General features: G+C 37.3%; 2 protein-coding genes across 3 annotated transcripts in view; one reads left to right on the forward strand and one right to left on the reverse strand.

Moving 5' to 3' along the window:
* CENPP (centromere protein P) overlaps nucleotides 1–15,116 on the forward strand; it is a 422,858-nt gene that overhangs the window by 265,013 nt on the left and 142,729 nt on the right. The window lies entirely within an intron of this gene.
* ECM2 (extracellular matrix protein 2, female organ and adipocyte specific) overlaps nucleotides 1–15,116 on the reverse strand; it is a 45,411-nt gene that overhangs the window by 24,412 nt on the left and 5,883 nt on the right. Inside the window, exons 2-4 of one of the 2 annotated variants that reach the window (XM_006876766.1) lie at nucleotides 10,769–11,081; nucleotides 3,533–3,721; nucleotides 304–783 (exon numbers count right to left, since the gene is read on the reverse strand). In XM_006876766.1, the coding sequence (XP_006876828.1) occupies nucleotides 304–783; nucleotides 3,533–3,721; nucleotides 10,769–11,057 (958 nt within the window). In that variant the 5' untranslated portion in view covers nucleotides 11,058–11,081. Of the gene's footprint in view, nucleotides 1–303; nucleotides 850–3,532; nucleotides 3,722–10,768; nucleotides 11,082–15,116 lie in introns of those variants that run through there. The other variant, XM_006876765.1, reaches the window with a different exon arrangement.

Raw genomic sequence — 15,116 nt, forward strand, 5'->3', positions numbered from 1 at the left:
TTTAACCCACTGGACCACTAGGGTTCCTTTTTAAACTTCAATAAAGCAAACTTTAAAATCAAAGGAGGTCAATGGAACAATCATGATTTGATTTAGAGGAATTTGCATTGTATCTAACTGTTCTGCATTACAAGCCGTCATCTCTTTTGTATAGTTTACATATGTTGGAAGTTTATTAAATCAGCCTGTTCAGGGTTAATTTCTAGTATTATGAAATTAAAAATATATATATATATATTTAAAGATCATTAGATATCATTTACTTTTAAAACACAAAATTAAACAGAAGTTAACATCTCTTACCAGCTAGCTCCAGATTTGTTATCTCCGATGCTGTTAGTAGCGGTATCTGTGTGAGTTCCATGTTTATGCAGCTTATGGTCTTATAAGACAGGAAGCATCTGCTTGGCAGAGACAGCGTGCCTCTAGAAGGGGCAGGTATTGGGAGTTGAGAAGGCATTCTGAAAACATCTCCTCCAGCAGGGTCTTCTTCATCTTCCTCTCCTTCCTCTTCTTCCTCCTCTTCCCTTCCTTGATTTAAATGTTGATATACCTGCTCCTCCTTCTCTTGAGATTTCTCCTTTCGCTCTTTCTCTCTGCTCTGATCTTCATTGTGTAGTTTCTCCCTATGTTGAGGTATAGGGATTTTTTTCTTTTGCTCCAAATTGTCATCTTCATTTTCCTCCTCCTCAGATTGAAATTCTTCTTTTTGTAATTCTTTGGCTGTTTCCACCTGAGTAGATGGCAGTTGCTTATGAAGTAAAGTGGTAGGTTCTTTTTGTTCTGAAGAATCACCAGAAAATTCAGTTGTATCATTTAATGCTAAACCAATGTGCAGGGAATAAATTGATCATGAGGCAAAAGGAGGTAGCAGGAGCAAGTTGATGATAGTAATAAAGGGGAAATAATGAAGAAAAGGTTAGTAAATATTATTCCCTCTGAGTATTTGTAAGCAATATAAATATGAAGTGCATCTTGAAATTTTTGCTTGAAAATATTTTATAGTAAACTGTATTTCCATTTTTTAAACTTTTGCTCCTCCCCCCCCCCCATTTTGGCTTCTGGGTCATAATATTTATTTTTACTAATATAGTGTATTGCCTAATGACTAAAGAGGGAATAATATTGCCACATGATCTAAAGATGCTAAGCAAGCCTATTGTGAGATTACAATATAATCAGATGGGATACCTTTTTAATAGATGCTGTTCAATTAGAGTTAATAATAATATAAGACTCTGTAGAATGCCATCAGACATAAAAATGTGAAAGTATGTATATTTCACTTATTATAATTAGATCAGATTATATATACAGATTTATTATTATTATCTGTCTTTATTTCTTTATGCTCCATAAACCTAATAGTATACTCTGGTATTCAGAAGTATACAAATTTCCCTATTTCCCTCCTAGACTCGAATTATTTTACTGCCTGAGATTTAGAAAATTAGTGGACTTAGTGGTGGTGTTTTATCTTAGACACATGCACAGGAGTGCTTTTATTTTTATCATTCCATGATGACAGGAACAGAATAGAGCATTAGTCTGCTTTTATATTTGTCATTATTTGTGTCAGAAAGCGGCAAAGGTATGACAAGACCAGAGTTCAAACTCACCCTTCAAATCAAAAGTTCTAGGGAGAGTTGTTCACAGTTGCATAGCTTTTCTTCTATAAAAATTTATAAATGTATTTTATCAATTGAATTAGTCCAAAAAAATTTAGAAAATATAATTATTTGAAGAAATTTCTTTATCAGTTATATTACAGTATCTGTGAGTTATAGTTTCACATCTGTGATATCAAAAACTTTCTTGATACCAGTATATTGCATTTATCTCTAAGTTATAGTTATACATCTCTAACAGAACATTCTAAAAGAAAACAGGAAAAAAATTAGTATAAAAACTAACAAATTAGTACTGTCATATTCAAATATTTAAAATTATTCTTGTATATACAAGTTTTTGTTGTTGTTATTGATCCCTTTCGAGTCAGTTTGACTCACAGAGACACCGCATAAGATCTCCAAGCTTCTAAACTCTGCGGTAGCAGAAAACCTTATCTTTTTCCTGTGGAGTGCCAGGGGGCTCAAACCACTGATCCTGTGACTTGAAGTCCAATGTTTATCCTAATGAGCCATCACGCTCCCTGTATCCACGTTTATTGTTTAAAAAACCAAAACCCCTAGCATTTTAAGAATATTCCATATTCTTTAAAAAAAGTATTTCTGAATCTTGTCTTATATACCTGTGTTTCACCCCAAAGAATCAATTCCATTGAACACTTCTATTTCTAACATTTTTGAAAAGCACAATACCTTAGTGAAATAATTGGTAATATAAAACAAAATGCAATTATAAAATATTCTAATAAATCTTCCTGGTAGGAGACTTTTATAGACATCTACCCCTGTGATTGTATATAAATAATTTACTGCAGTCAGAAACAATAGAAAAATTTTCTGTTCCTTCTGATCATTAAGTGATTTAACAGATAAAGCAAGATACTGATGTCCCACAATACAATAACTTGATAAGAAACAGTGAGCTACCAACAGAACTCCAGGGTGTGACCTTCCAGTGCACAAAAGTGCCACAAGAGACCACTGTTTCAGGTCCATGCTCCGTTATTACCTTCAGATAATCCAAGGAATGATTTCCCACAAGTCCCTGCACTACCTTAAGTGGTTGGGAACAGTCTGGAGAGTTGGGGTTTAATTCTCAGTAGATGGAAATCACTCCTACTTCGTTTACCATGAATTCTGCATGTCTATGAGTCCTGGTGTGGTGCTGTAGTTTAATGCACTGGACTGCAAAGTCAGTTTGAACCACAAGGTCGGCAGTTCAAGTTCACCAGCCGTTCCTTGAAAACCCTATACAGGGTCACTATGGGTCGGAACCAACTCAACAGCACCTAACAGCAACAACAAGCTGAAGATAATGATTACTGGTGTTGAGTTGGGTTAAGTGAGATAATGCATGTAAAGCTCTAAACAGAGGTCCTAACACATAAAAAGAGTTCAGTAATGCTCTTTGTGTGTTTGTGTGCATGTGTGTGTCTGTGTCATCTGTGTGTATCAACAACTATGTATGTATATAAGAGTCCTGGTGGGGTGCTGTAGGATAAGCACTGGACCTCAACGTCTGTTTAAACTGTAGTTCAGTGGTTCAAATCTACCTGAAACCCTATATAGGTTTGAGTTGGAACTGCCTCGATGGCACTTAACAACAATAGTGGTTCAGTGAGGTCCTGGTGTGGCATTGTAGGATAGGCACTGGACTGCTAAACTCAAGGTTAGTTGTTCAAACCTATCAACTGGTCTTTGGATTGGGTTGCTATATGAATCAAAACCAGTTTGACGGCACACCACAACAACCATACATTTTCTAAGTATTTTCTGTTTTCCAGTGTTGTGCCTAAATTTAATGCTTATCATAATTTAAAACTTAAGATAGTATTAGAATGAAAACAAATGAAAGTTAAAGGCTAAGTCATATGTAATATATTGTTTTGGTGGAAACTCTATACCAGTATCAGAGCAGACGGGGCAGCATTCTCCTTCAGGTATAAATGTTTGGGGGCACATCTGAGGGTGACATAAAGTTTCATCACAAAGCACTCTTCCGTTGGAGCAGAGACAGGTAGTACAAGGCTCAGGAGACCATACAGCTTTGTTGTACATGATCATCCCTTTGACCAAGCAGTGCCCTTTTTTTCCTGGAAGAACAGAGATAGCACACATAGAATACATTAAATTCCTTATGTAGGTTTTAGCCGTTGTGAGTAGAAATGAACACAGTATGAAGTCAAACTGACATAACCAGGGAGAATAGTGCTCTTTATGTGTTTTTGCATAGAGAAGTTCCTTCTTTGTATAACCTTCTGAAATGTTCCTCACATACATCTCCCTGCCTCTCTCAGCCCATGAGAGTGATCTTCTTGTGGACTCTCTGAATTTCACTTCCGCCTTGTATCAGTCACGATTGACAAAGTTATACAATAGCAACAAATAACCCCAAATCTCAATTCCTCCTTCACATTCAAGGATGGGGGATATAGGGATTCTACTCACTGCAGTCATTCAGGTACCCTGAAAATAAGCCTCAATTCATATCAAGCTGCCATGAGTCCTGTAGCAGTGGGAATGAGAAGATACAAACCACATACACATTCTGCAGTCTTTTGTTCTATTGGCTAAGAGAAATTAAGCAACTTCAGAAAGGACGTGGTATTCAAAACCATCAGTGCCCAGAGCAGCAAACCGCGACGGTACTGTTGGGCTATACCCTACTTTTCTCGGTATGCACATGGGGAAGGTGATCATTCAACATGTTTCTGTGGCACTTCTGACATTGAATTCTAAATGAGGCTTTGTAACTACATCTTTTATGGTTATTAATATTTCATTGATGCATAATCCACATAGCATAATATTGTCCCTAAGTATTATATGTATTATGCAGTATTGTTGGGTTTTAGAGATTGTTGTGTTTTTAGCACATTCACTTCTCTCCATGAAAGGTTGTAGATAAAAAATACATGCCTCTGGGTGTGGTGCTGTAGGATTAGCACTGGACTGTGAATCACAAGGTTGGTGGTTCAAACCCACCAGTTGCACCTTGGAAACACTATACAGGGTCACTATGAGTCAAAATCGAGTCAACAGCACTTAACAAAAAAAACAGCAAATAGGGCTGTGGAGCATATTAGTGAGAAATTTTCTTTCCACTCCTGGTATCAGCCCTAACATCGCTCCTCCATCTGACAATCCAGTCTCAAGTTATGTCCCCAACTGAGCTCTCACATTTGTCTCGTTTTATTTTCCTGAACATGGTCTGTAATAATTCAGGCTCTACCAGCTCTCATTTGGATATTTGTACTCCCTCACCCCAGAAGAAAAGTATGTACATGTTTTGTCTTGCCTATCAAAGTGCATATCCTTTCAAAATATCAATATACCAGTCTTTTTTTGCAATGGAAAAGCTGGTGCTCAAATTCATATGCAATTGCAAGAGGCTCCAAATAACCAAAACAATCTCAAAGAAGAACAAGGTTGAAAGACTAAGTGATTAAGGTTGTGTGTTAACTTGACTGGTCTATGATTCTCTTGTTTGATAGTTATATTTGACAAAATATATGATGTCGTCATCCTCCATGATGAGATCTGATATAGTCACCTCTATAATGAGATTTGCTAGGAGCAACCGGTTAGCCAAAAGGGAGTCTCCTCAAGGGTGTGGGCTGCATTGAATATATGAGGATAAACCAAAAAGTATTCCTACTAGGGTTCCAGTTCATGCATGCACAAGTTTATTACTAATAAGACATCTTTAAACATCCCTCTGCCATCAATGGATGGCTACCGATGAGTCCTCTCTGTAATACACTTGTCTTCAAATGCACTACTAGGGAGGCTTCAAATAAAAGGCACAATCAGAACAGTAGATTCTGAAGGGGTCTGCTGGATCAGTTCAACTTAAGGTAGAGAGGTCAGCTCAGAAGGTTATGGCAGGTGTCTTAGAGGGCTCCAAAGGAATAATCTTGATAGATTTTCTCAAAGGACACAGGATAATCAGGGGGGGTTATTATGAAAAAAATTAAAGAAAATTGAAATTTGCACTGGTGAGAAAAAGGCCAGGAAAGTTGTAGCAAGGAATATTGTTTTCCTTTAGGACAATGCAGCTGCTCATTCTTCAGGGTAGCAAGAACTGTCCTACAAGAATTCCATTGGAAAACTTAGTTCATCCATCCTAGGGCCCTTATCTTTCCCCTTAAGACTTCTTTTTGTTCCCAATACTCAAATAATATTGAAAAGGAGAATGTTTTGAGTCCCTCGAGGATGCTAAAACTGCCATTTTGAGGTCATATAAATCTAAGAAGGCAGAAATTTTCAGAGAAGGATTATTGTTGTTGTTAGGTGCCATCGAGTCATTACCGACTCATAGCGACCCTATGCACAACAGAACGAAACACTACCCGATCCTGGGCCAACCTCACTACTGTTGGACACGCTTGAGCCTATTGATGCTGCCACTTTGCCAATCCATCTTGCTGGGGTCTTCCTCTTTTTCCCTGACCCTCCACCTTACCAAACATGATATCCTTCTCCAGCGACTAGTCCCTCCTGACAATATGTCCAAAGTATGAGAGACGACGTTTGGCCATCTTCGCCTCCAGGGAGCACTCTGGCTGCACTTCTTCCAACACCATAACTCAAAAGCATCAATTCTTCTATGGTCTTCTGTATTCACTGTCCAGCTTTCACATGCATATGAGGTTATTGAAAATACCATGGCTTGCGTCAGGCTGACATCTTTGCTCTTCAACACTTTAAAAAGGTCTTGTGCAGCAGATTTGTCTAATGCAATACGCCATTTGATTTCTTGACTGCTGCTTGACCAACAGGTTTGTGAGTGTTGGTAGTTGAATGAAATCTTTGACAACTTCAATCTTTTCTCCGTTGATAAGAATGTTGTTTATTGGTACAGTGATGAGGATTTTTGCTTTCTTTATATTGAGATGCAATCCATACCCAAGGCTGTGCTCTTTGATCTTAGTCAGTAAATATTTTAAGTTCTTTTCACTTTCAGCAAGCAAGGTTGTATCATCTGCATATCACAAATTTTTAATGAGTCTTCCTCCAATCCTGATGCCACATTTTTCTTCATAGAACCCAGCTTCTCGGATTATTTGCTCAGCATACAGGTTGAATAAGTATAATGAAAGAATACAACCTTGTTGCACACCTTTCTTAATTTTAAACCATTCAATGTCCACCATGGGTGACCCTGCTGGTATTTAAAATGCCAGTGACATACCTTCCAGTATCACAGCAACTCACAAGCCACACAGTATAACAAACTGACAGATGAGTGGTGTAGAGAAGGATTGTTGTTGTTGTTGTTGTTAAATGCCGTCGAGTTGGTTCCGACCCATAGCAACTCTGTGTAGGGTTTCCAAGGAACAGCTGGTGAGCTTGAACCATCAACCTTGCAGTTCAAATGACTTTACAGTCTGACGCATTAGGGAGATAAAAACATTTACTTCAAATGTGTATAGTCCTAGGTGGAGAATATGTCAAGAAACAATAACTTCGCATTTTGATTTATATGATTTTATAGCAAAACTTTCTATCTTTCCGTTATATATGGGTGTTCTGGCATGGTTGTCTAGCACTTTCTTTACTGTGAATCTTGCATCTGACTCTCATCATCTGATTTCCATTTCTTGGGACTTGACCCATAGGCTGCTGTATTGCCAACTAATCTTGGGTATCCTAAGCATCTCAGTCCATGAGCCAGCACCCTGCTGTCTGACTTGCTGATCTTGGGTTCATCAGCCCCTGCAGCTACATGGTTCAGGGGAAGCCACCAATCTAATGTCTGACCCATGGCCTTGGCTTTACAACCACGTGAAAACATTCCTTAAATCTTTCTCTCTTATATGTATATGTATATATAACCATCACTAGTTTTTCTTTTCTAGAAAAACCAGCCAAAGACAGACTCACACTTCCCAATTTCAGAGCATTTTAAAGCTATAGTAATGAAAACATTGTGGTACTGGCTTTAGGATGGACATATAGATGTACTCCTGGTGTGGTGCTGTAGGATCAGCACTGGTCTGCGAACCACAAGTCAGCAGTTCAAACCCACCAGCTGCTCCTTGGAAACCCTATAAGGGTCTCTATGAGTCAGAATCTACTTGACAGCACTTAACAACAACATACAATATATGGGGTACTGTGTGGTGCTGTAGGATTAGCACTGGATTTCGAACCACAAGGTCGGTGGTTCAAATCCACCATCCACTCTTCAGAAACCCTATACAGAATCTCTCTGAGTTGGAACTGACTCGAAGACACTTAACAACAACATTATTATATCTTTTAAACTGATTTCCCTGTCTCCATGTTCTTTTTCTGTATTCATGATGTAAATATGTCCTAAACTACCCATACTGGAATGTAAATTATTTTAATTTGGTGAAATAATACCATTTATAAACTTTGGGTTTTATTGGCGTACTGTTATATATATGATATATTGTTGTTGGTGTTGTTATTAAGGACTACTGTCAAGGCAGTGCCTACTCATAGTAACCCTTTATAGGATTATGGATGAGTGGACGGTAGGTTTGTACCAATGACCTTGCAGTTCTCAGTCTATTACTTATCCTGCAGTATGACACCAGGACTCCATATGTTGTATGTTGGCGCTAAGTTTATCAAGTTGATTCCAAATCATAACAGCCCTGTATAGGGTTTCTGAGGAGCAGCTGGTAGGTTTGAACCCCAGATCTTGTGATTCACAGTCCAGTACTTATCCTACATGCCACACCAGGAGTCCATGTATTGCATGTTATTGTTTGTTGTAAAGTGCCGTTGAGTCAGTTCTGACCCATAGTGACCCTGTATAGGGTTTCCAAGGAGTGGCTGGTGAGCTTGAACCGCTGACTTCGTGGATCAAACTGACTTTGTAGTCCAGTGCGTTAATCTACAGTGCCATAGCATATATATTGTATGGTGGTGGTTATGTGCCATGGAGTCGGTTCCAACTCGTAGCGACCCTGTACAGGGTTTCCGAAGCTGTAAATCTTTATGGGAGCAGAAAGCCTCATCTTTCTCTGCCAGAACAGCTGGTAGTTTCGAACTGCTGAACTTGCGGTTTGCAGCTCAATTCGTAACCACTACACTAACAGAGCTCCTATATATTGCATTGTTGTTGTTGTTGTTATGTACTGTGGAGTCGGTTCTGACTCATAGCAACCCTGTACAGGATTTCCGAGGCAGTGGTGTTTTATTAGAAATAAATACTAATAAAAGTATTATATAGTGCTATTTTCTTTTGTTATTTAAAGTTTGGGGCTGTTAACTGATTCAAGCCCACCAATTGCTTTGTAAGAGAAAGATGAGGCAGTCTATCTTAAAGATTCATAGCCTGAAAATATCCTGTGAAGCAGTTCTACTCATCCCTGCCGGGTCAGGATCAGTATGAGTCAGAATCCACTCAACTGCAGTGGCTTTGAAAACTTTATTTCTTGGCACTGTACCTATAATATAAATTGCTGTTTTCTGCCAAATATGGAAAGCAAAATACTAGTTTTTAATAAAATGCCTAGTTGAAACTGTTGGTAGAACCTTTAGAAATTCATTATAGGTAGTCTCTGATGTAACATATTCGAGTTACCAGTAATCACACTTCCAACTGTTTTTTGTTTGTTTGTTTGTTCTTGTTGTCATTAATAATATGTACTATATACAATGTTAGAGCATGTAATTTGCTGATTTTATTCTAAGGTGTTCACTTGCAGAACTTTTCAGTTCACTTCTTTATTATGATTTGTTGTTCAAAATAATTCAAAATAAATTGTTCAAAAGCTATGAAAACTAAAGAACAGCAAAATAGTATATTCAAATTAATGTCAGAACCAACTTATAATGAAGTTATTAGAACAAAACCTCATCATAAATTGGGAACTACTAGTAGTTTATTCTACATAAAATAGTTCAACCATTTTTGGTTGTTAAAATTTTTTTTATAGCATGAATAAGAAATAAAAATGAAAGTTCATGACAAAACTCTCTGCTGAAATAAGTCAGTATTTACTTATATGTTGTTTAAATATACATACACCCATTCTTTGGCTCTTAATATGGTTAGGTTCCAAACTAGATCATTATGCAAAAATCTGTGTTATGAAAAAATAGAGAATGACCACATCATATTATAAATGGAGGATGATTACATCAATACATAACTGCCAAACCAATGTGAATCAAGGCCAACCTAAGTTGACACATAATTTTAACCATCACGGCCAGCTTTACTCTTGTTTCGTACCTTGGCATTCGTTACTGCCAGACCTACATTGTTAATGTGCATAATAGTTGGATGGATTTTTTTATTATGGTTATAAATGCAAAATGTCAAATATATACTTGATAAAAGAGAACTAGGTGTATTAGCTTCTTGATGAAAAGCTGAAACAAAAATATACATTAAAAATTGCTATTTCAATATACAGCTAAAAGATTTTATAATTTAATAAATTATATTGTAAGCATTGATAGTTTAATGAGAATGTAAAGTATAAAAATGAGAGTTTAAAGTAATTTCAGTAATGGAATAAACTTGAAATTCATTCAGCTTTTTGTTTTAAGTCTCTCTAGAACTCTCCTGTTCTTTAGACTAAACTTGGAGTTAAAGTTCCTATGTTCTGTGACTCTCTAGGAAATCAAGAAACTCAGTAAATGGACATGTTGGACACATCATGTATCTGAGTTCGTATTACTCAAAAAGAAAATTATAAGTGAAGAAGGTAAAGTAATAGAAAAGGGAAGGCAAAATTAAGAGACCTGTAAATAAGAAATGGGTAGAATGGGGAACAAATAAGGAGAAAGAAAAAGTGGGGGAAACTGCAAGGAAATTTTAAATGAAAGGCTACATTTAATAGTAATGTGTCCAGAGAATCATCTAAGTAATTTACCAATATAGATCTTTTCATTATAAGTAAGAAAGCCATTTTAAAAGTTATGTGTATTTTATATTATGATTAATAAACCAAAATGTAATAGTGGTTTTTTCCACTGATTTTGTATTATAAGCATTGTTCCATAAATGATTCTTTAAATTATTTCCATAATTTAAAATTTCAAAAATAATTATTGTTTCATAAATGAAACAAATTTTAATAACCTGGAGTTTTTTGTGTGTGAGCTATATACATGAAAATTCTTTCTTATCTCTCATGCTTTTTTCTTACCTGGTAATACATTATAGCTTGATTCTTCTCCAAGACGACTTAAAAAGGATTCAGATTTTTCCTTCATACTATAATCAAAGCTAGCTATTGGAAATCTTGCTTCTGGTGTAGCAATAGTTGTTTGCTGTACCTCAAGTTGTCTATTTGACCTATGATTGGGAAAAGAACTTTTCTTTAATCTTTGGTAATGCATCTTTGTCCTTTGCTTCCTAGGAGTTTCTTTATTTTGTCCAAGTTCAGTATGAAAAATAACAAGAAGTAAAAAATAAAACAAAGCTGCAGGCTTCATGCTTGATTTGTCACCATCCAATTTCTAGAATGAGAATGAAATAAAAAATTATGAAGTTAGTGGTAACTAACTATTTATCTCTGAAATTGACTTATAATTGCTTATTTGACTTAAAAAGAAAGTCTTTCAAAAGCGTATCATATATATGATAGATGAGCTGTCTGTCTACTGTACTAATACTACTAAATCAGAATTTTCTGTCACAATAAAAATCTTTTGACTTCTAGAACAGGAATGAGCCAATTTTTTAAAAAATCAAGTAGTAGGTAGTAAATATTTTCCTGGTATTAAGTACCAGGTAAAAAATATTAATGTGAACCATGTTACAACTCTTTAACTCTGTTGTAATTCAAAAGCACCCATAGTTGATATGTAAACCAAGTAGTGTGGCTATAGCCTCAAACAGGCAGTGGCTTGAATTGGCCCACAAGTCAGAATTTGCTGACTCATCTCTGGGCTATTGCATTGCTGTTTTTAGAGATTACGCACACTATTATTCTCCACCTGTGTAACAAGTGAACCCATTTTTATAGCTCTTCTATTTTGTTCGTTGTTTTCTCTAACTTTATATTGTTTTTAGTTGGTGGGGGGTTTAGGGGGGCATGATTATTAAAATAGCAGTAAACTGGCATTAGTTATAGTCAGGCACAAAAGTCCAGAGTCCTGTTAAACTGAAAAAAATAAGAAATGACTATTTAGTTATTGTTAGATAAAGTTACTGATAGATAAAGACTAAATGTAGGATTGTAGTAAGATACACTTTTGTTGTTTAGTACCATCCGCTTGGTTCTGACTCACAGGACCCCTGTGTAGGTTTTCTGAAGCTGTACATCTTTGTGGAAGCAGAAAAACCTTATCTTTGACCTACAGCATGGCTGGTGGGCTGGTGGTTTGGTTTGCAGTCCAGTGCTCAAAGTACACATCCACGCCCTCCCTGATAAGACAGACTGATTTATGATAAAATCAGAGTAGCAGTATTCACACAGCAAAGCTCTTAGTTTAGCAAGGGAAGTTTTGGCAATTTTACTGCCTCTTCAAACTTCAGCAGTTTAAGGCCTACTCTTGTCAATATCCCTACCCACACCCTACCTGGTCAGTTCTTGTCTAAGTGCTCTCTATTCAGTCAGTATTCTCTAGGATGAAGGCATTTATATAGTCAAGGTGCCTGGAGGAGACTCTGAAACCTCAGGTATCTTACAGACCAGAATTGCAGAAGCTTTGCTGCTTTCATCTTTGAGTGAGAATTTAAGGTATTTCATAGTTATCTGTTGTTTTTGTTGTTGGGGTAGTTCTGACTCATACGAAATACTTCCCGGCCCCGCACCATCCTCTCAGTGGTTGTGTTTGAACAGATTGTTGCAGCCACTGTTTTAATCCATTTCATTGAGAGTCTTCTTTTTCACTGACCCTCCATTTTTCTAAACATGATGTCCTTCTTCTCCAGAGACTGGTCCTTCCTGATAATATGTGCAAAGTATGTGTCAGAGTCTGACTATCCTCATTTCTATGGAGCACTCTGACTGTACTACTTCTTCCACGACAGATTTGTTCATTCTCCTGGTTGTTGGTATTGTTAGATGCCATCAAGTCGGATATCGACTCATAGTGACCCTATGCACAACAGAACGAAACACTACCCAGTCCTGGGCCAGCCTCACAATTGTTGCCACGCTTGAGCCCATTGATGCAGTAATTTTCCATGTTATATTAAATACTCTTTGCCAATACCATAATTCAAATGCATCTGTTCTTCTTTTGTCTTCCTTAAGACTAGTTAAAACCAGGGCTTTGAACTGGTTCATTTCTTGTTGAAGTGTAGATTTTGATTCAATGTATCTGGGGTGGAAATGTAGGGAGATGAACCAAAATAAACCAGTATTACCTTTGCTCAGCAATAGCATTTATCCCATTCTTTACAGGCCTGCCTTTATAAACCTTAATAAAAGTGTTTAAAAAATATTGACACTGCTAAGTAATGCTCCACAGCATATAACTACCACCCCCGCCATGTAATGAATTGTTATTGTTGTTGTTATGTGCTGTTGAGTCAATTCCAACTCAAAGTGACATCCATATAGGGTTTCCAACTAATGGCTTGTGAGTTTGAACTGCCGACCTTGTGGTTCCAACTGACCATGCAGTTCAGTGCTTATCCTATAGTACTGAACTGCAAGGTCAGTGCTTATCCTACCTACTAGGAAAAGATTCAGAGTAATGTTTCATATAGAGATTAAAACTCTAAATTACAAAGAAAGGGCTTTGAAGGATTAAGGGGCAAGAAGTATTCATAGATTCTGTGGCTTAGTTCTCTAGAGTTGCTCTAACAGGAATACTATAAGTGGGACATTTTGAAAAATATTCTTTCACAGTTTAGGAGGCTAGAACTCTGAATTCACCTGTTCTAGGGGAAGGCTTTCACAGTTTGAGGAAAGTCCTTGTCTACTTTCATCATCTGTAGGTCTAATGTTTCCTTGGAAATCCCATGTGTCTTGGCATGAATCTTCCCTGGATTCTAGGAGTTTCTAGCTGCAGAAATCTGGGTTCAAAATATGCCCTTCACTCTCAGCTCTTCTATATTGGAGGTAGTGGGTCCCTTCCCCTGCTAGCTTCTCTCTCTTTTTATCACTTGTAAGATAAAAAAAGTGAACCTCTCCTTACATCAGATCAGGGCTATGACAGGATTAAGAATATTAGGTTGTTATTGTTAAGTGCCATCTAGTTGGTTCTGACTCATAGCCCCTCTTTATAGAGTTTCTGAGGAGCAGTTGGTGGATTTAAACTGCCAACCGTGCAGTTACAAGTCCATTGCTTATCCATCAGTGCCACAACAGGACTCCAAAGGTATTATATTCTACCCTTAATCCTCTAACAATTGACGGGTTTACCACATCAAATCACATCAAAAGGGATCATCATATAACTGCCACATTACATCATTACATAATGTCAAACCACTAAGAATTATTGTCCAGCCAAGTAGACACATATTTTGGGTGGACACAATTCAATCCATGATAGCTTATGAGTCAAACTGTCTTGTTGTTCTTAGGTGCCATAGAGTCTGCTCTTACTCACAATGACCATATGCACAACAGAATGAAGCACTGCCCAGTCCTGCACCATCCTTAAAATTATTGTGATGTTTGAGCTCATTGTTGCTATCATTGTGTCAGTCCATCTTGTTGGAGGTCTTCTTCTTTTTCGCTAACTCTATGCTTTACCAAGTGTGATATCCTTCTCCAGAGACTGGTTCCTCCTGACAACATGCCCAAAGTAAGAGAAATGAAGTCTTGCCATCCTGGCTTCTAAGGAGCATTCTGGCTGTACTTTTTTCAACACATATTTGTTTGTATTCTGACAGTCCATGGTACTTTTACTATTCTTCTGCAACACCATAACTCAAATATATCAATTCTCCTATGGTCTTCCTTATTCATTGTAAACTTTCACATGCACATGAGGTGATTGAAAGTACCATGGTTTGGGATCATGTGCACCTTACTCCTCAAAGTGGCATCTTTGATGTTAAAGGCACAAAGTGACTGCCTTTCAAGTAGGAGTTAAGTTTAAGAGTGTGTGGGGCAGGGTAGAATCACCACTAAATAGTTTTCATCTTGTCTAGATGGGTCTGGTGAAAAGAAATGGACATAAGATTATTATGATTCAACAATGAGTAATTGTTATCATGACTAATTGCAACTGTCACCACTCTAAAGTGGGAATTCTGTAACAAAAGGGGGGTATATTCAATCTTATAGTCCAGGAACAGAGAACCCTAGGACCATCAGTGGAGAAGAGCATGAGTGGAATGTGGGACCCTATTCAGAGAAGCACTGACACCAGAGATGGAGGCAGATATGAGGACATAGAGAGAGAGAGCAGCTGAGGATTCTAAATTCATGGAAAGAGAAAGACTGAGTATTGGTGGCTAGGAGGTGGGCTTGTAGAATGTGCCGTTTGGTTGTTTAAATTATTATATATTCCTGAGTGTACATTCCCCCCCCCCCCCCCAAAAAAAAACTAAACTAACAAAAAACAGAGGGAATAGAAGCAAATACT

Source organism: Chrysochloris asiatica, unplaced genomic scaffold (genome assembly GCF_000296735.1).
Source record: "Chrysochloris asiatica unplaced genomic scaffold, ChrAsi1.0 scaffold00412, whole genome shotgun sequence".
Lineage (NCBI taxonomy): Eukaryota > Metazoa > Chordata > Mammalia > Afrosoricida > Chrysochloridae > Chrysochloris > Chrysochloris asiatica.